Consider the following 22,728-nt stretch of genomic DNA (forward strand, 5'->3'; position numbering starts at 1 on the left):
TATCACAATTCACAATACTCACAACACTCTATAGGCACCATATCTCACCTTACCGATCACATCTCCATGTTGTTCCTTGGAACCCAATAGTACAAATCTTAGACCATTGGCGCACCGTGACGACTGACACACCCTCACAAGAGACGTAGCTGAGGATCACCCCCCCCCCCCCCCCCCCGCGCTCCTGTTTTCCACCATGAATTTTGGCACTCTTTTATATTTCTTCCCTTACGTGATGTGATGTATTTTTTATAAAACATGAATATAACTTATAAGAAAACGAAATCCATTGAATGTTTCTAAAGTATTTCATAGCACCCCAAAACAGATAATTAACACATATATTATGGAAAAAACATATAAATCGCAAAATTCATATTTACGTTCTACTAATTTTTAAAATTAGTTTAATAAATCTTCACATATGTCAAGTGTTTTTTAAAATACCTATACGTGGAAATATATTGCATTGTGAAAAGAAATATCATGATGTGAAAATGTCCATATTATGAAAAATATTATTTGATAGATGAAAATATATAATTCATGATGTGAAAATTTTCATTTTCAAAATAAATATTGTGTACTTTCAAAAAAAGTATATTTAACAAATAAGGGGAAATTATTAATAGTAGTAAAAGTAAATTAAAAATAATATAAAAACATAAGAGAAGTAAAATAATATAAATGTGAACAAAAATAAATAGAGTAAGAACAAGATGCAAAAAAAATACAAAGTAAAAAAGAAAATAAACTAAAAGAAAGCTTAGGATACCAAAATTCTTATTTTGAGCATGACATATTTTTTTATCATTTGTTATGGAAAAAATGAATCATTAAATACTTAAATCGTGGATCACCCTCGGCCTCTGCATCGATTGGTGCACACAACCATGTGTTATTGATTACGCCATCCTTTCATAAATATAAGATGTTCTACTTTTTTTCGAATCGGATGTATATGGACACATTTTAATGTGTTTGTTCACTCATTTCAATCTGTATGCAGTCATATTGAAATGTCTAAAACATCTTATATTTGCGAATGGAGGGAGTATTAAACAACGAATAGAAAAGCGAAGCATTGATGTTGAAAATACAGGCTTACAAAATAAATGAAAAACAAAGAAAAGCCCTGAGGCCATCCAAAAGTGATCTCCCTTGTAGCAGTATCTCTACAAGCGTACCATCAACCCTATCACATGGGAGACCAGACAACAAAATCACGCAACTCATGGACAAAGCCTTTAAGAAGGAAGCGTCGCACGTGCATCGATGTTGATAAGTTCATCCAAAGGTCAAACTTAGGATTTTCATCCCCGAAGACGAGTTTCGGAGAACACCTTCAAAAGGGCACGCCACGTTTATTTCCTGGTCTAGCTGGTGGGCGAGATCATAGGCTTTCACCAAGAGTGCGCGCATACTTACTGTCGAAACCATCACCGCTAGCAACCTATCTATCGGCTGCCGATCCGGACTATATATGCAACTTTAGCTTTAGAAATATGCAACCAAAAAACTATACATTAATTCAATGCCTAATATTCTTTTTATGCAGCTCGACATGACTATGTGCAACTTGGTTGAAATAGAAAAGGACAAATCCCAAATTCTGGGTTGACTTAGGGAATAGTAAATCTGTTTTATTTGAATCAATAAAGCTTGCTCAATACCCCGTCAAAAAAACAAGCTTGCTCAATACATGAGGGACAATACACATGCTATACAAAGTTGTACAATCTATCGTACACAGTACACGATACAACATTCACATGTCAGAACGTGAGACCTGATCCCTTGAACTTCTCAGCGACAAGCTGGTCCATTCTAGCTGCCATGTCCTTGCTCATGTGGTTCACCCAATCCCCAACCTCCCCTTTCCTAAACAGCGAAGAGGGATTAAAAACGAGCTTAGCTCCTGCGTGCTCAACTTCAACACGATCTGCCCGATTGGCGTCGACGTTGCTAAGTGATGTGAAGCCGCACAAATCAGCTACTTGGTCCACGACTCCGCCGCTTTCCTCCTCTCGGGTGAACGGGACGCCGAGGAAGCTTGCTAGCTTCCTAATAACATTGGGTGTGTCTGACACCATCTCCTCGTACCTCAGAAACATCACCTCTCGTGGTCTGGCCAAACTTTCTTTCCAGTACTCGAGATAGCGATCCCAGAAAGGACCGTAAGGTGAGCAACCCTCAGAAAACATTGCGAATGCTTCATCCGTACCTAGGGATATACCTTGGTGCAACTTCTTCTCAAAGTGCCACCTTGAGAGAAATGCGTCTTTGGGCTCTCGGCAAACGCACACGATCCGGCAGCCAAGGGTGGAAACTGCGGGTGGGAGCAGGGGGAGCGGCAGGTGGGTGGAGAGCAGCCGCGGAGAGGGCAGCGCCTCGGCTCTGTCGAGGTCTCCCGGCCGTAGCGCGATGAAAGGCACAAGTTGATGGGGACGTACCGTGAGCAGTGGGTGGTCGGTGAAGGTATAACGGGATCTGTTTAGGATGGTAAACACCAGGGCTTTCAGCCAGGTGGTGCCGCATTTCGGATGCGCGGCGAGGATGATGTCGTCGGGGCGGAGCTTGAGCATGTCCTGGACAGCCATGACATCCTTAAGGGAATGTGGTCTGATCCAGCAGTTGTTGTAGAAGACCAGTGGCGTCGACCATCCTTCTTTGGTTGGAAGTGTTGCTATAAGACTTCCGGTGTGGGTTTTGGATGATACGGCTTCACGTGGGCGACTCTCCATGTCCTCGGAATGAAGGTGTGCCATGGCTGACATTGAGTTGTGCTTCTTCCTCCCTGTTTATATATGTTAATGGGTGTTTCAGAGTGTCATATAACAGTGACCGGCCAACTACTCGCATTGTCTTTTGCAATAATGTAAATGTAAAAAAGAGAAGGAAAAGTAGCCACGAGAATAGCGAGATGTGTTTTATAAGTTTCTCCCCAACATTTACTACATAGTTTTTTTACCACATGTGTCACATGGTCCCAACATTTACTACCAACCATGTGATCCGCAGGTATTAGCTATACGATGATTAGATTACCATGGCAAAGCTAAGCTAGGAGAAAATTTCAAGCGTGACATGGATATGATCCGCATTGGCTTAGCCTTTCTAGAACGTCCATCACGAGAAAAAGCTTGCCTGCAGCGCACATTGCATGCAGTCGGCTCTCGCGGACACGCTTCAACATCGTGCCAGATTGTTTGTTTCTTTTTGTTATTTTATTATTATTATTATAGGAGAAACAGCGTACAGGTGAGATTTGTTTCTTGAGCGGAGGGTAACAGATTATTATCAAGAAATAAGAGATGAAGCCTCCTACATGCCTCCTTATAGATCAGCGAATCTCGGTCGTCGGATCAATTTCCTTGATGCGTTTCTGGGCATCGGATCAAGATCTGGATGAACCTGGGCCGTCGGATCTGAGGTAAACACTCCTGGAATGAATAGTAATGGCAGCAAAATGTAAATACCATGCCCCCACCGGGGTATTTTGGTCATTTCACATAGTGGCCTATAAAAGCCAGCAGCTCCCGTGGCAAGCCCTAGCCGCCTCTCTCTCCCGCACTCGCGCAGCCCCTCGCCTCTTCCTCCCCCTCCTGCCCACTCGCTCGATCCTCCGTCGCCGCCTCGGTCGCCGGCTGATTCCGGCCGCTCCGGTGAGCTCCGGCTCCACCCAACACACGCACGACTGCTCCTCGACGAGCTCTACCACCTTCACCGCGCCGATCTACTTTTCGTCGCCTCCTGTGGTCGCCCCTTCGATTTCCCCCGCTAGGGTTTCAGTGGTGGAGGTGGACCTCGCCTCCGGCGGCCGCCTGCTCGTTGCGCCGGTCATCTCCGCCCCCGTCAAGGTCACCCCTCGGAGCTGCTTGTGATCCACCGGGGGAGGCGAGGAGCACCGGCAGATCGAGTCCCCGGCGTTTTCCTCTACGAGCTGGGGCTGGTGTGCAGTTCTCCTCGCCGGTCTCACTTCTCCCCATCCTCCTCTACGGTGCTCGACAGAGGCAGCACGGCCGCCCCTCTTCTCCCTCGCTGTTGGCTGCCCTTGAGCACTACGCTGCTCACCGGACCGATTTGTGACACCCCCACCGACCTGAGATCCGCCTCTGCAGGTATGAGCTCCCCCACCCTCCCCTCCCACCCCCGCTCCTCCTCCCCCTACTCGCCTCCTTTGCTTTCCACGGTTTTGGCCCGTGTAACCTAGGATTTCCGATTTGAACTGTTGTTACCGCGTGCGTGACGATGGTAATTTGTGGTGATGCAGGAGGATAACATTATTGGTTATGTTTGCAATTACTGCTACTGCTACTATTTTTGGTTTTGAGTTATGCCTATATCTCAGTTGTTCTCTTTATTATTTTGGTTTCAGGTTCCTCTCACAAGATCTCAAGTGTCTCTTTCCTCTCTCCAATTTGCTAATGGTGGTCATGTGTATGTTTTTGTATATCAGATGTAGTAGGTTCCAATAGCATATTATGGTTTGTTTTCCTTTTTAGGCAAAAGTAGCAGTGTTTGGTTTCATATCTGACTAGATTTCTTTGAAATATAATTGGTTGTTAAACTCAATTCATTTGGAACTGAGTGAGTAGATGAAGTGATTCAGCTTAGCCTCCTCCAGCTAATTTAGGTGTTGGTCATCCATTATTAGATTGTACGAATCGAATAGAAGTAATCTTTGTGAAATCTTAGCTTTGCCCGGTTCATTCGGCGCCCTCGGATGCAAGGATTTTTTCAGATTCGTGATGGAACTACACTGTTTCCTCTGAAATTGACTTTCAAAAGCAGAGCTCTGTATTATGGGTGTTGCCTGATGCCCCAATGCAGATTTTTAGCTGTGCCCTTAGTTAGTCAATTATTTAAAGGAAATTGTGAGGGGAATGTGTGCGCACTCATAGACATCCCAAACTCTTGTTTTGTTGGTACCATGTTGTCTAGGGGGGCATTGGATCTAGCTACATTTTTTTAATAAAGTATGTCTTTGTTGTTGAGGTGGGGTTCAGTCCTCACAGGTGGGTCATACGATAATTAGATGGCTTCATATTTTTTTGGATGAATAGATGGATCTTGTGGGAGATGACGGCATCAACTGTCTTGCGGTTTTGCTACATGGATCAGGTGACAGCCAGGGCTAGAATAGATTCAATTGTCTTGGAGATGTTTCTGTCATATGATAGTTAGGAGATGCTTTGACACTTCAGTTGTGCCCCTTTTGATTGGTATTTTTGGATGAATAAATGGATATTCTGAGGGATGAAGGCTAAAATATATTCAGTTGTATTAGAGTTGTAGTGTATGAATCTGGTGAGAGATAAGGGCTGAAATACATTCGGTCGTCTTGGAGTTTCAGGTTTTTTGTGCATTTGGTTCTGGTTGTTTTGATCTGACTAAGTGACACCTAGGTTTCATTGATTTCTTGGGATTGTTCATTATCTTGATCCATGCCTGGTACTGAATCTGAATGTTTTCATCTCTGGTACCATGGCACGGCATTGGCGGCGGCATCTTGGTGAGGAAGAGGACGACAGTGGCTTAGGGAGGAAGATGACACTGGCAACCTGCAGTGTAAGAGGCTGCCGATGCCGCTGTTGGTGAAGAAGATGCTAGGTTGCGTCATTTTTGTGGGAGTATTGTGGTGAATTACATATTTAGATTATGGTATGGTCATGGAAACATAGAAAAGGAAACTGGCTTGGTGCTCTAGAGCCAGGTGTGTGCCCAGACAGCTGAAAAGCTAATAGAACCACTATAAATCGAGGGACAACAATCTTCATTGCCTAATTCCCTTTGTATTTAAATCATAATTATATCTATCATCTCCTAACCATCGGCTCATGGGGACATGACATGATCTAGGAGATGTTCATCATGTCGAGCCTCCTAACCATCGGCTCCAGCCATCGGTAGATAGAGTTCCTCGATGGTTCATGTGGCCTTAACCGCCGCTGGGCTCCCTGCGCCCACGCCTTAATTCTTCTACCTCTTCTCAGGTATATTTTGTGTCTCCTTTTCCTTATTTATTTCTCTTCCATGGTACTATCGATGTCTGCTGATATGTGTGTCCATATTTTCACTGATGTCATGTTTGTAGTATATGATGTAGCTTTCCTGTTAAAATGGCATTGCATGTCATGTTTGCTTTAAGGAAATCTTCCTATTTTTATTTTTCTACAATGTAGGGCACAGTTTATACATGTTTCCTTTCTTAACTCGACCTGTTCCTGAAACTTTTATATTGATATGGTCTTGGTGGTCTCTGGTTTTGTTAATTAATTTGAAGGTCCATTTATCAAAAATAATAATAATTTGAAGGTCTACCTTTCTGGTTTTCATTACTTATATGTGTGTATAGTCATGTATATGTTAATTTGATAGCGGAGTTAACTTTACAGAACATATAAGTTACCACTGTTTTGTTAGTTCATTGATGGTCAAATATACTATTTTTATATCATCTTATAAGTGCCACAAAAATTATGCAGTTGATTGTAGCATGTTGTCATTGGATTAAAAATATATATTTTAGAATGTGGTCTTTATATGCTCATTGTATGCATTTACAATGGCTTTTGGTGGTTTAATATGCCCAATGTTGTTACATAACATGTAGATACCACTGTTCTATTTTCATGGTCAAACATACATCACCTCCTCGGCTCCTTGGAATCTTCGGTGCCAGTGGCGTTTGTGCTCATCGGTGGGACGGTGCAAGGCGCAACTCCGATGCAGCGGCATGGTTGTGCGGTGTAGGAAGCGGTTCCTCGCCGGCTGGACATCGTTCAGGTGCAACCCTGGCGCCCACTGAGTACTGCCTCGGCTATAGTCTCCCTCAGTGAGCCCCGTCTTTCTTCTACTCTGCTTCGGCTACTATATGGGGCATGGCCAGAGCTATGATGATCAGTTATGGCTGATATAGGCATGCTCTCAAGCAGTCGAGGCACTTGTGGGTATTAATTTGGATCCCCCTTGTTTCTTTGAGCCATTTTGATCATGTTCTTATTTTAGTGGCTCTGTCCTTGGATGGTCATTTCTGATGAGTGATAACCAAGGCAGTTTCACCCTCGTAAGAACATATTGATCTGGTGATCTAGAAACAAGAACCGCAGAAGCTTCCGTGCATTGTCAGCAATTTGGTACATCCGGCCGTGCATTCCGGTTCCTTGATGCGATTCTGGTCGTTGGATCGAGCGCGTGGAAGGCCTCGGCCGTCGGATCGAACCCGTGCTCCTGTGCCAATTAATAGTTACTCCCACTGTGAAATATCTCGTGCCGCCGCCTGTAATTCACATGCCCCACTAGTTGGAAGCCATTCTTGCTAGGGTGATGATGATTCACCATGGTTGAAATAAGTGTGCCTTTGAGCAGTCGAGGCACCTGTGGGCATCAAGTTGGATCCTCCCTCTTGTCTCTAGAATCCTTTTCGATCCTGTGATACTTATTGTTCTGTCCATGGATGGTCATTCTTGTTGAGTGATAACCAGGGCAGCTCCACTGTATAAACAGATTGATCTGGTGATAAGAGATGACGGGGGTAGGTTATATGATCGAGGAAGGACGAATCTGAGCCCGCTATGCAATTAACCCTGAGCCCTTTTTATTTGTATTCAAACGTGTTGCCTATTTATGCTCCAGTGTTTATAGCCGTCTTATGTAAAGATTTCTTCTCTCTCGTACCTTTATTGCATATAAGTTTTTTTATCTTTTATTGTTTATTGTTGGTCCTTGATTTAGTCTGCTTAAGAGTAAGTTGCACTTTGTTATACTAGAAAGACCGCTCCCAGCAAGTTATCGGCTCAAGGCACCTGCGTGTATCAAGTTGGATCCTCCCTCTTGTCTCTAAATCCTTTTTGACCATGTGATATTTGTTTTTTCCTTGGATGATCATTCTTGTTGAGTGATAACCAGGGCAGCTCCACTGTATAGACAATTTTTTTACTGCTGTGATTAAGTGCTCGGTTGATCCGAGTCATTGAGCGGACATTTCCTTTTGTTGTCTTTTGTTTGTTCGGAAGATTTCCCCAGTTCTATTTGTCACCACTGCATTCTTTGGATCATGCACCAGACTAAATGTAGGTAAACTGAGAATTGCTAAAAGGCAGCCTATGACATTGTTACAATGCCTATGCTAAAATAAAATGTATGTTGCTCTCACACCTCAGCTATGATGCTCTAGCATCATTGATTTTAGTAGCCGCAACTCACTAGCTAGGTCTTCTTAGTTAATTTGAGTCAGGGGATGGAAACTTGACCTTCAATGCTAAATGTGGATAACATATACTAGGATACAGAGGTTGGAAACTTCAATTTTAATACTAATGAGATTCCTTGTAAATCCTCACTTTGGTTTTAAATTTTGCAATTCTCTACACATCTTTGATTAAGGAAACAATGTTCCAAGTGAATAGATTTTTAGTAGATTCATTTTGTGTTATTTTTTGCAGCACATGGAATGTCTTTTACATGGCAGAAAGAGTTGTGGTGGGCAAAGAGGTCATAATTAACAAATAATCAAATTAATTACTTATATACCTAGAGGTTGTATTTTTAATCAACTTAGTCTTTGCATGTGCGGTGGTTTCAACATGTGCTTTGTCGAAAAATCCTTGGTTCATGGCAAATTCAATCAATACTGTGAGTTTATAATCTAGTAGATGTGGAGCCGATGGATTTTTTTCTCGGAGAGTGTATGTTTGTCTGAATTAGTGTTCGCGGCGCCTATGTCATGTAGAAAGCTTGCAAACTTGTATTGATACATCGTTTCCAAATTAGTGTTCGCGTCGCCCATGCCATGTAGAAAGCTTGCAAACTTGCATTGATACAAATGTGCAAATCATATCATATGCCATGCCTTTGACCTTGCGTTATTCAAATTTAGTGCAAACATTCTGTCGAATTGCTGCTCTAATAGTTTGTGCATTTGAATTTAATATGCACTTTATCTTCAAGGTTTTCCCATTATGGTTCTGTTTGGTCACAGATAAGTGTCAATTTCTTTAGTATGTACAACTGAAACATGATCTTCCCACATTAGTTCATCCATGTCTACATGTGCATTGTGATGTGTGCAGTTAAAAAATGTCCATGCTGATCCCTGATGAGTTCCGGTCATTTATTTGCAATACTGAATAAATATCTCAATGCTTTTCTCTAGAAATAGATACACTTTTGTACTGGCCTCGGCCCATTTAATGATCAACAATATTATCAACTACTCTGTCAATAACTGGTAAATAATCTCTCTTTTACTGGTCAAAGAAAGTTATATAATTGTCTGTAGATTAGCTAGATAGGAGTCTATTGGATCGGCAGCTAGCAAGTTACAAAACAAATTCTCTTTTTGTGCTCAGATGTTGAATAGTCACCGAGTTGATATGTTTTGGGCTCTATTCAAAACATGTATTCTTCTGTAAATTTTTTGGCCCATAATAATCAGACTCGATTCCGAATAGCAAGTGCGCCTGATCACCGTCCGTCCACCTCCAGCGGTTTTTGCTTGTTTTACCTTAGCCTTCATAGTCCCTCAAGGAAATTATCACTGAACTCCTACAATGGCATTCTCTCACTTTTGTGAACGACGCTTGATTTTCTCTTAGTAATAGTTCTTTACTGAATTTTGTTGGTACATAAATGGTTCTTTACTGAAGATACTTGTATGTGTTTATGTGTATGGAGAATGGTGATGAAACCCGCACCCACCTCCATGCCCCACCGTCGTGCTGCTGCAGGTTCACCTCTCTCTCCTCTCTCTCTCTCTCTCTCTCTCTCTCTCATGGTCTTGCCTCTCCTTGCAGGTCGACGCCATCGTGCAGCCACGGACGTGATCTTCGACCATCCCTCCTCAGAGCCTGCAGTCTAGGTCGATGGCAAATTCGAGTTCTAGGAGGCCTTTTTGTGCTGCAGCTGCAGGTTTGTGTTCTTGGGGAAAAATCTTTGTTTGTTTCTTATATTGGTGATGCGGGTGAGATGATTTCTGCCTGATTTGTGCCTTTTCATCTTGATCTGTTTAGCATTGGAGCCCTTGAAGCATTTGAATGGAGCACATATAGGCATGCTCCGGTTCATCTAAGGTAAGTGTGAATCTGCAGAGCATGGCGGAGAAGAGCCAAGCCGTGGTGAGTCGATTACAGCTTGCGGCTATGCCCATGATGCAGTGGCTGGTACGCTCCCATGGTGGCGACGCAAATGCACTTGATCAATTCTCTGGAGCGACGCTGGCGATGAGTTATGGACCATGACGCCGCCTCCCAGTCTCGCCCTCTGCTACGTCCACTAGTACACAGGGAGGTGGGTACTGCTATGTACTAAAACTGGGACTGCAAGTTTCAGTTCTCAAATATTGTGTCATCACTGCTTGCAAGTTCCAGTTTATGATCGTCAAATTGTTTTATGTCTGCAGTGTTTCAAGCGACAGCAGAGCGAGTACCGGGAGAGGAGATGAACCTGGGCAAGCAAAATTGAGAACTATGGCAGCGGCGAGTACTCCAATGGGCGAGCAAAATTGAAAACTGTGACAGCACCTGTACACCAACTCGCCTCCACCTGGGCGGGGGCGAGGAAGAGCCCAGCACCAGCAGGCGAGGAGATCCTGAGCTTAGGAGAGAAGGAGATCATGGGCGTGGGAGAGGAGCAGATACTGGGCGTGGACATCTTGGTGCTGGAGATTTATTTTTCTCTTGAACCTAAAAATCAATCGTCTCTTGAGTAGATGTGTGCTAAACTTGCCTTCTATTAACACAACATGTGTTTGATCTTTATTCTCTGGGACAAGTCGTTTGGACCGGCACCCTCGCGCCAGGGCGCGATCCCGATCTAGTTATTATTGTTGAGGAAGGAGCGGAGCATATCACATGAGATGAACAACCGAATATCCTATCTGCAGCTCAGTGCAGCAAATAGGACCGAAACACGAGGGACGACTGAGTGGGCCGGCCCATGTCCTACGTGTGAGGCCACCCTTTTTTTTCTGTTTCTTCTTCTTGCTATTCGTTATTTCTGTTCATTTTTTTATTATTTTTCTTTGTGGTTTTCTGTTTATTTTTAATTTTCGTATATTCAATTTATTAATATTATATGAATTTCTAAATATTGTTCTGATTTCAGGAAGCCAATCTGTTTTTCAAAATGTATTCATTTCCGAAAAGAATTTTTCACATTTTCAAAAAAATATGGAGCTGCGAATTTATTTCACAATTTCCAATAAATGTTTGGAATTTTAAAAAATGTTCCCTTAAAAAATATTTGAAAATTTATTCTTGCTTTTCAAAAAGTGTTCGTACTTTGGAAACTTTTCGGCGATTTCTCAAAACATTTAGTCTTCAATTTTTGTTTGTGTTTCCGAAAAATATTTGGAATTCCAAAATTGTTCATATTTTTGGAAAAAATGATTGCCATTTTCAAAATGGTTCACAATGTTTCAAATCTTGATGCTCCAGTGTATCTTAAACATTTTGCGCTCCCATTTATCACCAACAGCCATCAATCCTAGTTGTTTGAAGTGGTTTTTCAGGAGCACGAGGTTGCTACGCTTTTTTAGGCAACGAGGTTGCTAGGTCGATTCCTTGCAAACGCAACACGTTTTTTTTGCTAAAAAAAACTAATCGCTCGCGCCCTAGTGGGTCGGCTCAGTCGCGTGAACTACTGTGTGTGTGCGCTCCTATATGGCGCATATTTTGCCTCATATATGAGGTCCCAAGAACAACAACATATGCTGGCTCGTTGGCTCTCCTCTGCATATATAGCAATTCTGGCCCAACCATGGCCCAAGCAAGAAGGGTAAGAAAAATGGACTTATCCTACGGAACTTTATTTTGAGACAATGGACATCTGGAATGTGAAGGAAATATGCCCTAGAGGCAATAATAAATTTTGTTATTTTATATTTCCTTATTTCATGATAAATGTTTATTATTCATGCTAGAATTGTATTAACCGAAAACTTGATACATGTGTGGATACATAAACAAAATACCGAGTCCCTAGTAAGCCTCTACTAGACTAGCTCATTGATCAAAGATGGTTAAGTTTCCTAACCATAGACATGTGTTGTCATTTGATAAACGGGATCACATCATTACGAGAATGATGTGATGGATAAGACCCACTCATTAGCTTAGCATTATGATCGTTCAGTTTTATTGCTATTGCTTTCTTCATGTCAAATACATATTTCTTCGACTATGAGATTATGCAATTCCCGGATACCGGAGGAATGTCGTGTGTGCTATCAAACGTCACAACGTAACTGGGTGATTATAAAGATGCTCTACAGATATCTCCGAAGGTGTTTGTTGGGTTGGCATAGATCAAGATTAGGATTTGTCACTCCGAGTATCAGAGAGGTATCTCTGGGCCCTCTTGGTAATGCACATCATAAGAAGCCTTGCAAGGAAAGTGACTAATGAGTTAGTTGCAGGATGATGCATTATGGAACGAGTAAATAGACTTGCCGGTAACAAGATTGAACTAGATATGAAGATACCGACAATCGAATCTCGGGCAAGCAACATACCGATGACAAAGGGAATAACGTATGTTGACATAACGGTCCGACCGATAAAGATCTTCGCAGAATATGTGGGAGCCAGTATGAGCATCTAGCTTCCGCACTTTGTTATTGACCGGAGTGGTGTCTTGGTCATGTCTACATAGTTCTCGAACCCGTAGGGTCCGCACGCTTAACGTTCGATGACGATTTTGTATTATATGAGTTATATGATTTGGTGACCGAATGTTGTTTGAAGTCCCGGATGAGATCACGGACATGACGAGGAGTCTCTAAATGGTCGAGAGGTAAAGATTGATATATAGGATGATAGTATTCAGACACCGGAAGTGTTTCGGGGTGTATCGGGTACATATCAGAGTACCGAGGGTTATCAGAACCCCCCGGGGGAATAATGGGCATATGGGCCATAGGAGGGGAGCACACCAGCCCACAAGGGGTGCCCCCCTTATTGTAGGAGGCCGAATAGGAGAAGGAGGTGGGGGTTTAGCCCCCCTTTTCTTCCTCCTTCCCTCTTCCCTCTTTTCCCCCTTCCGGTAAAAGGAAAGGGGGGGGGGCAATTGGACTAGGGAGCCCAAGTAGGATTCATCCTACTTGGGCACCCCAAGGCTGCCTCTCTCCCCCTCCCACCTATATATACATGGGGAGGGGGCGCCTAGAACACACACCAACGATTGTTAGCCGTGTGCGGCGCCCCCCTCCATAGTTTACGCCTCCGGTCATATTCACGTAGTGCTTAGGCATAGCCCTGTGCGGATAACTTCACCATCACACCGTCACCACGCTGTCGTACTGATGGAACTCATCTACTTCCTCGATACTCTACTGGATCAAGAGTTCGAGGGACGTCATCGAGCTGAACGTGTGCAGAAGTCGGAGGTGTCGTATGTTCGGTACTTGATTGGTCGAAACGAGAAGAAGTTCGACTACATCAACCGCGTTGGCAAACGCTTCCGCTTTCGGTCTACAAGGGTACTGATACGTCTCCAATGTATCTACTTTTCCAAATACTTTTGCCCTTGTTTTGGACTCTAACTTGTATGATTTGAATGAAACTAACCCGGGCTGACACTGTTTTCAGCTAAACTGCCATGATGTTGTTTTATGTGTAGAAAACAAAAGTTCTCGGAATGTCCTGAAAATCCTCGGAGGCACTTTTTGGAAAATATAAAAAATACTAGAGGAAGAATCAAGACCAGGGGGCCCACACCTTGTCCACGAGGGTGGGGGCATGCCCACCCCCCTGGGCACGCCCCCTGTATCCTGGCCCCCCTGAGGCTTCGCCGACCTCAACTCCAACTCCATATATTTCGTCTCATGGAGAAAAAAATCAGAGAGGAAGTTTCATCGCGTTGTACGATACGGAGCTGCCGCCAAGCCCTAATCTCTCTCGGGAGGGCTGATCTGGAGTCCATTCGGGGCTTCGGAGAGGGGGATTCATCGCCGTCGTCATCATCAACCATCCTCCATCACCAATTTCATGATGCTCACCATCGTGCGTGAGTAATTCCATCGTAGGCTAGCTGGACGGTGATGGGTTGGATGAGATTTACCATGTAATCAAGTTAGTTTTGTTAGGGTTTGATCCCTAGTATCCACTATGTTCTGAGATTGATGTTGCTATGACTTTGCTATGCTTAATGCTTGTCACTAGGGCCCGAGTGCCATGATTTCAGATCTGAACCTATTGTGTTTTTCATGAATATATGTGTGTGCTTGATCCTATCTTGCAAGTCTATAGTCACCTATTATGTGTTATGATCCGACAACCCCGAAGTGACAATAATCGGGATACTTCTCGGTGATGACCGTAGTTTGAGGAGTTCATGTATTCACTATGTGCTAATGCTTTGTTCTGGTTCTCTATTAAAAGGAGGCCTTAATATCCCTTAGGTTCCGCTAGGACCCCGCTGCCACGGGAGGGTAGGACAAAAGATGTCATGCAAGTTCTTTTCCATAAGCACGTATGACTATTTACAGAATACATGCCTACATTACATTGATGAATTGGAGCTAGTTCTGTGTCACCCTATGTTATAGCTATTACATGAGGAATTGCATCCAACATAATTATCCATCATTGATCCACTGCCTACGAGCTTTTCACATCTTGTGCTTTGCTTATTTACTTTTCCATTGCTCTTGTTACAATCACTACAAAACCCAAAAACATTACTTTTGCCACTGTTACCTTTATTATCATACTACTTTGCTACTAAATACTTTGTTGTAGATACTAAGTTATCCAGGTGTGGTTGAATTGACAACTCAACTGCTAATACTCAAGAATATTCTTTGGCTCCCCTTGTGTTGAATCAATAAATTTGGGTTGAATACTTTACCCTCGAAAGCTGTTGCGATCCCCTACACTTGTGGGTTATCAAGACTAATTTCTGGCGCTGTTGCCGGGGAGCACAACTCTATTCTCTGGGTCACTTGGGATTTATATACGAGGGGAGGTAAGGAACTGTCATCTAGCTCTGCACTAGATTCTCCTTCTGTTTTGAGTAAGCTTGCGACACCTAAACCTGTTACTGCTATGAATTCTGATATGTCATGTGTTATTGATGATGCCACTTCTGCTATGCATAATACTTATGATGAAACTACTTCTGTGCATGGTACTACTTTGCCATTAGGTGAATTTCTCGATGAACAACTTGCTAGGGCTAGAGAGAATGAAATTATTGAAGATGCTATTATTGATGATAGTGAGGATGAAAGTTCTCCGAATGATTATGAATTGCCTGTTGTTCCTGAGGGTTATGTTATAAATGAAGAAGCTGCTAGAGCTATCTTTGCTTGCAATGATAGATATGATCTTAAAAAGTTATTAGCTAAATGGAAGCAACAGTCTCTTAATGCTAGAATGAAACCTAACCCTGCTTTTGCTGCTTCACCTATCTGTGTTACTGATAAGGATTATGAATTCTCTGTTGATCCTGAAATTATTACTTTGGTAGAATCTGATCCTTTTTATGGCCTTGAATCTGAAATTGTTGTGGCACATCTTACCAAGTTGAATGATATAGCCACCCTGTTTACTCATGATGATAAATCTCGCTACTATTATATCCTTAAGATATTCCCGTTTTCATTAAAGGGTGATGCTAAGACTTGGTATAATTCTCTTGCTCCTGGTTGTGTGCGTAGTCCCCAGGATATGATTTATTATTTCTCTGCTAAATATTTCCCTGCTCATAAGAAACAAGCTGCCTTGCGGGAAATATATAATTTTGTGCAAATCGAAGAAGAGAGTCTCCCACAAGCTTGGGGGAGGCTTCTCCGATTACTTAATGCTTTGCCTGATCATCCTCTCAAGAAAAATGAAATACTTGATATCTTTTATAATGGACTAACCGATGCTTCCAAGGACTACTTGGATAGTTGTGCTGGATGTGTTTTCAGGGAAAGAACAGTCGACGAAGCTGAATTACTATTGAATAATATGTTGACTAATGAAAATAATTGGACTCTTCCTGAGCCAATTACTGAGGCAGTTTCTGAACCAATTGAGCCAACTCCTGAGCCTATTCCTAAACCCACTCCGAAGAAGAGAGGTGTTTTATTTCTCAGTCCTGAAGATATGCCAGAGGCAAAGAAATCAATGAAAGAAAAAGATATTAAAGCTGAAGATGTTAAGAATTTACCACCTATTGAAGAAATACATGGTCTTAATATACCACCTGTCGAAGAACCACATTTTCTTGATAACCCGACACAGGTAGTAAAGGTAAATTCTCTCTATAGATATGATAAAGTTGAAATCCCCTCTACTAAATTTCATAGCCCATGCTTAGATGAATTTGATGACTTTATGGCTAGACAAGAAAATTTTAATGCTTATGTTGGTAGAGAGTTAAAGGATAATGCTTTCGAGATAGGACGCGTGAGCGATAATATGGCTAGAGTTAAAGGTGAACTCAAACTCATTAGCAAATATGCTTCTATGGTTGCTACTCAAGCCGAGCAAGTACTTAAAGCTCAAAATGATTTTCTTGATGAATTAAATAATAAAAATGACTTTGCTATTAGAGTGGCTACTAGAACTGGTAGAATGACTCAGGAACCTTTGTATCCTGAGATCCACCCTAAGAGAATCGAGCAAGTTGTTAGAGAAATAATTTAGAGGCACCTAGTTCTTCCAAAAAGAAGAAAAAGAAAAACGATAGGACTTTGCATGCTTCTAGTGAACCTGTTGTAGACACACCTGAGAATCCCAATGATATTTCTATTTCTGATGCTGAAACACAATCAGGTGATGAACATGAACCTAGTGATAATGTTAATGATAATGTTCATGTTGACGCTCAACCTAGCAAAAACAATGAAGTAGAGATTGAACCTGCCGTTGATCTTGATAACCCACAATCAAAGAATCAACGTTATGATAAGAGAGATTTTGTTGCTAGGAAGCACGCTAGAGAAAGAGAACCATGGGTTCAGAAACCCATGCCCTTTCCTCCTAAACCATCCAAGACAAAGGATGATGAGGATTTTGAGTGCTTTGCTAAAATGATTAGACCTATCTTCTTACGTATGCGCTTAACCGATATGCTTAAAGTAAATCCTTATGCCAAGTATATGGAGGATATCATTACAAATAAAAGAAAGATACCGGAAGCTGAAATTTCCACCATGCTTGATAATTACACTTTTAAGGGTGGAATACCAAAGAAACTTGGAGACCCCGGGGTACCAACTATACCATGCTCCATTAAAAGAAATTATGTTAGAACTGCCTTATGTGATCTTGGAGCCGGTGTTAGTGTTATGCCTCTCTCTTTATATCATAGACTTGAATTGAATAAGTTGACACCAACTGAAATATCTTTGCAAATGGCTGATAAATCAGCTGCCATACCTGTCGGTATTTGTGAGGATGTGCCTGTTGTGGTTGCAAATGTCACTATCTTAACGGACTTTGTTATTCTTGATATTCCCGAGGACGATAGTATGTCGATTATCCTTGGTAGACCTTTTTTGAATACTACAGGGGCTGTTATTGATTGCAACAAAGGCAATGTCACATTTCATGTTAATGGTAATGAGCATACGGCATACTTTCCGAGGAAACAATCTCAAGTTCATAGCATCAATTCTATTGGAAAAGTTCCAACTATCATTATTGGAGGTTTTGAATTTCCTCTCCCTACTATCAAGAAAAAATATGATATTCTTATTGTTAGGGATTTTCATATCCCCGTTGAGGTAACTTAGTGTTATTCGAAATTTCTCCGGTTCCGTGTTATTCGGAATGAGTTTGTTAACAAGACTTGATCAACCTTGTTAATGGATTCATTTTGATGATCACGAGATGGATGAAACTAGAAGGCACAACCTTTTGTACCCTCTTTTTACTTTCTGTTATTTAAAATAAATAAAGCAAGAATAGTATTATCCGTCTGTTTTCTGAATTATCCGTGCAATAAAAAATACCCCGAAAATAAAAGTGCTCCAAATGCCCTGCAAATTTAGTATGATTTTTTATGGAATATTTGAGGATTTTAGGCACTGAAATCACTTCAGGAGGAGCAAGCACCAGGCCACGAGAGTGGAGGGCGCGCCCACCTACCCTGGGCGCCCCCCCTGTCTCGTGGGCCCCTGGTGGCCCCCCTCCACTTATGCCAGCACCCACACACTCCATCTTCTTCCCAAAAAAATCCCCATCCAGCTCAAGCACGACTTCTAGCTCATTTTGCTGCGATTTTTGATCTCCTTGCTCAAAGCTCCATTCACAAAACTGCTTTGGGAGATTGTTGCTTGGTATGTGACTCCTTCATTGGTCCAATTAGTTTTTGTTCTAATTGCTTTATTTATTGCAAATTTTTGCTGCATAGGTGACCCTGTTCTTGAGCTTGCATGTCAATATTACGAGGTCCCAAGTAATTCTAATGCATGATATAGGCTCTAGGCACTTGTAGGAGTAGTTGCTATCAATCTTGTCTAGTTTTATTCACTTTTATTTTGAAGTTACTAAAATTTCAGAAATTTTCAAAAGATGTTAAGGAGACTTTTGAAGGGCTCTTCTAGCCAAGGCTCTCAGGAAAAACAAGCTAAAGAGAAGGAAAAAGCCAAGTATAATATTCCTCGCGTAGCGGAAGTACGGCCGTGTGAATGGCCATGTGATGATTTCTTGAAAGAAGCTGGAATTCATGAAGATTTTTATTCTTTGATCGAGAATGCGGACCTCACCGATTTCCTCCACGACCGGATCGATCAGTATCTCTTACTTACCAATACTTTCGTGCAAAAAAATTATTATTATCCTAAGAAGTCACCGCCTTCAGTATCATTTCATTTATATGATCAATTCAGAGAAATGTCTTTACGTAATTTTTGCGCGGTATGTAGGATACCCTTTGAGGGAGAATTCGAGGAACCCCATCATAAATATGTGGATGGCTTTGTTAACACTATCACTGTAGAGGGTCCAAAGAAGGGTTCCGATGCGAAAATCTCTAGCATACACTTTCATGTTTTACGCTACTTTGCCATATTTGCTAGTAGATACTTGATTGGTCGTGGAAATAGTGGAAACTTTAGTGTTCCTGATATTATCATTCTTCAACATGCCTTGTTTGGAGATAATAGTTTTAGTATGGGTGTCGTCATTGCTAAACGGCTAAGCCTAAATCATACAAAAGGCCCCATATTTGGAGGTATCTATGTTTCACGTTTTGCTAGACATTTTGAAATACCTATTAGGCACCATGAGGAAGAGGAGATAAAATTGCCTCCTTATATTTTAGATTACAAGAGCATGGTAGCACACACGTTTAGTGTTGACAACAAAGAGAAGATGCTCTTGTATTACCTTAGATTTAATAATAAACACAATGAGACTATTATTTTGCCTGCGCCTCTGCTGTTTGATTTGATTGCAGATAATTTTCTTGTCACACCGGAAGCGGTGTATGCTCATCGAGGCCAAGCATCCACTCCAGAACCTGAACCTGAGACGGAACCTGAACTGGACCCTTATCGTCCATCATCTTACCAGTGGGATCCGGAGATGGCCAGCCAATGGTATCCTGATTACACCTCTCAGTACACCGGGGAGAGTAGCAGCGGTCCTTGGCATTAGACCAACTTAGGCCAAAAGCCCAAGCTTGGGGGACTACGTATTTCTCACCGACTTTACATTCATGTTCACACACTATTCTAGTCGTCGGTGCTCATACTCTTTCATTGTATTATCCATGCTAGTTTAATTTTCTTTTTCTAGTTTTCTTCTTGTGTGTTTGATAAACCTTAAGAATAACAAAAAAAATAGTTAGTTTAATTTCCATGCTTGTATTAGAAATTAAAATGAAAACCCAAAAAGATTTCTCGTTCTTCTTTTTACTTGTTGGGAGCTTTCCCGTGTAAATAGTTTTATTTTCTTTTCATTTCTTTGGGGGGTCGAGAGTAGAAGACCATATTGAAAATGTTTAATGGCTCTCATATGCATGATTGTTTATTTAACTTAGAGCCCATATTACCTTGTCTTATATCTTTTGAGTTGAATGCTTGCAGATTCCAGCTTAGTCCAATGCACGTGCACTATTATTATTATACACATCGTTCGGTCGTGCAAGTGAAAGGAAATAATGACGATATATGATGGACTGGTTGAGATGAGAAAAGCGGGTATGAACTCGACCTCTCTTGTTTTTGTAAATATGATGAGTTCATCGTTCCTGATTCAGCTTATTATGAAGTAAACATATTTGCAATGACATTTAGAGATTATAGTTGCTTGTGCCATGCTTGATTAGCTATGAGTTCTAATGGTTTTACCTTGTGTGCCAACATGCTATTAGGATGATTATGATGTGGTATGATGGGATGGTATCCTCCTTTGAATAAATTGAGTGACTCGACTTGGCACATGTTCACGCATGTAGTTGAAACAAATCAACATAGCCTTCACAATATTTATGTTCATGGTGGATTATATCCTACTCATGCTTGTATTCGATGTGAATTAATTTTAATGCATGTTTATGACTGTTGTCGCTCTCTCAATTGGTCGCTTCCCAGTCTTTTGCTAGCCTTCACCTGTACTAAGCGGGAATACTACTTGTGCATCCAAACTCCTTAAACCCCAAAGTTATTCCAGATGAATCCACCATACCTTCCTATATGCGGTTTCTATCTGCCGTTCCAAGTAAATTTGTATGTGCCAAACTCCAAACCTTCAAATGAAATTCTATTTTGTATGCTCGAGCAGCTCATGTTTCAACTAGGGCTGCCTATATCTTCCATGCTAGGTGGGTTATTCTCAAGAGGAGTGGACTCCGCTCCTCATTCACGAGAAAGGGCCGGTAACCGGGATGCCCAGTCCCATGATCTAAAAAGATCAAAGCAAATCAATATAATTAAACAAAACTCCCCCAGGGATGTTGTTAGTTGGAGGCACTCGTTGTTTCGAGCAAGCCATGGATTGATGCTTGTTGGTGGTTTGGGGAGTATAAACCTTTACCATTCTGTTTGGGAACTGCCTATAATGCATGTAGTATGGAAGATACAACCATCTCATAGTTGTTGCGTTGACAGCGAAAGTATGCCGCTCAAAATGTTATTCAATCTCTATTTTAAAATCGAGCTCTGGCACCTCTACAAATCCCTGCTTCCCTCTGTGAAGGGCCTATATATTTACTTTTATGTTGAGTCATCACCTTCTTATTAAAAAGCACCCGCTGAAGAGCACACTGTCATTTGCATTCATCATTATTAGTTTATATTGGGTATGACTTGACTGGATCTCTTTTACCATGAATTACAATGTTTAGTCAGTCCTTGATCTTTAAAGGTACTCTGCATTTATGTTTTGTGGTCTCAGAAAGGGCTAGCGAGATACCATTTTGTTATATCATGTTATGATCGTTTTGAGTAAGTTTTGTCATCCGAGTTTTATTATTATGGCCCGCTAGCTGATTATGCTATTGGTATGAGTAATTGTGAGACCGAAGTGTTATTGTGAGTATGGTTAGTTCATAATATTTGATGAAACCTGAATGTTGGCTTTGCATGTTTACAACAACAAGAGCAAACAGAGTTTGTAAAAGTTTTTCTTTATCACTTTCAGTTTATCAACTGAATAGCTTGAGGACAAGCAAAGGTTTAAGCTTGGGGGAGTTGATACGTCTCCAATGTATCTACTTTTCCAAACACTTTTGCCCTTGTTTTGGACTCTACTTGTATGATTTGAATGAAACTAACCCAGACTGACGTTGTTTTTAGCAGAACTGCCATGATGTTGTTTTATGTGTAGAAAACAAAAGTTCTCGGGATGTCTTGAAAATCCTCGGAGGCACTTTTTGGAAAATATAAAAAATACTGGAGAAAGAATCAAGACCAGGGGGCCCACACCCTGTCCATGAGGGTGGGGGCGCGCCCCCTGTCTCGTGGGCCCCCTGAAGCTCCGCTGACCTCAACTCCAACTCCATATATTCCGTCTCGCGGAGAAAAAAATCAGAGAGGAAGTTTCATCGTGTTGTACGATACGGAGCCGCCGCCAAGCCCTAATCTCTCTCGGGAGGGCTGATCTGGAGTCCATTCGGGGCTTCGGAGAGGGGGATTCGTCGCCGTCGTCATCATCAACCATCCTCCATCACCAATTTCATGATGCTCACCATCGTGCGTGAGTAATTCCATCGTAGGCTTGCTGGACGGTGATGGATTGGATGAGATTTACCATGTAATCAAGTTAGTTTTGTTAGGGTTTGATCCCTAGTATCCACTATGTTCTGAGATTGATGTTGCTATGACTTTGCTATGCTTAATGCTTGTCACTAGGGCCCGAGTGCCATGATTTCAGATCTGAACCTATTGTGTTTTCATGAATATATGTGTGTGCTTGATCCTATCTTGCAAGTCTATAGTCACCTATTATGTGTTATGATCCGACAACCCTGAAGTGACAATAATCGGGATACTTCTCGGTGATGACCGTAGTTTGAGGAGTTCATGTATTCACTATGTGCTAATGCTTTGTTCTGGTTCTCTATTAAAAGGAGGCCTTAATATCCCTTAGGTTCCGCTAGGACCCCGCTGCCACGGGAGGGTAGGACAAAAGATGTCATGCAAGTTCTTTTCCATAAGCACGTATGACTATTTACGGAATACACGCCTACATTACATTGATGAATTGGAGCTAGTTCTGTGTCACCCTATGTTATAGCTATTACATGAGGAATCGTATCCAACATAATTATCCATCACCGATCCATTGC

General features: G+C 41.8%; 1 protein-coding gene across 1 annotated transcript; it reads right to left on the minus strand.

The window, feature by feature from the left end:
* Nucleotides 1–1,633: 1,633 nt before the first annotated feature.
* On the minus strand, nt 1,634–2,786 carry LOC123162721 (cytosolic sulfotransferase 17). The gene has a single exon (XM_044580490.1). It carries the CDS (start codon nt 2,775–2,777, stop codon nt 1,776–1,778), a length of 1,002 nt encoding a protein of 333 aa, XP_044436425.1. The 5' UTR covers nt 2,778–2,786; the 3' UTR covers nt 1,634–1,775.
* Between the last annotated feature and the right edge of the window lie 19,942 nt (nt 2,787–22,728).

This window comes from Triticum aestivum, chromosome 7B (assembly GCF_018294505.1).
Source record: "Triticum aestivum cultivar Chinese Spring chromosome 7B, IWGSC CS RefSeq v2.1, whole genome shotgun sequence".
NCBI lineage: Eukaryota > Viridiplantae > Streptophyta > Magnoliopsida > Poales > Poaceae > Triticum > Triticum aestivum.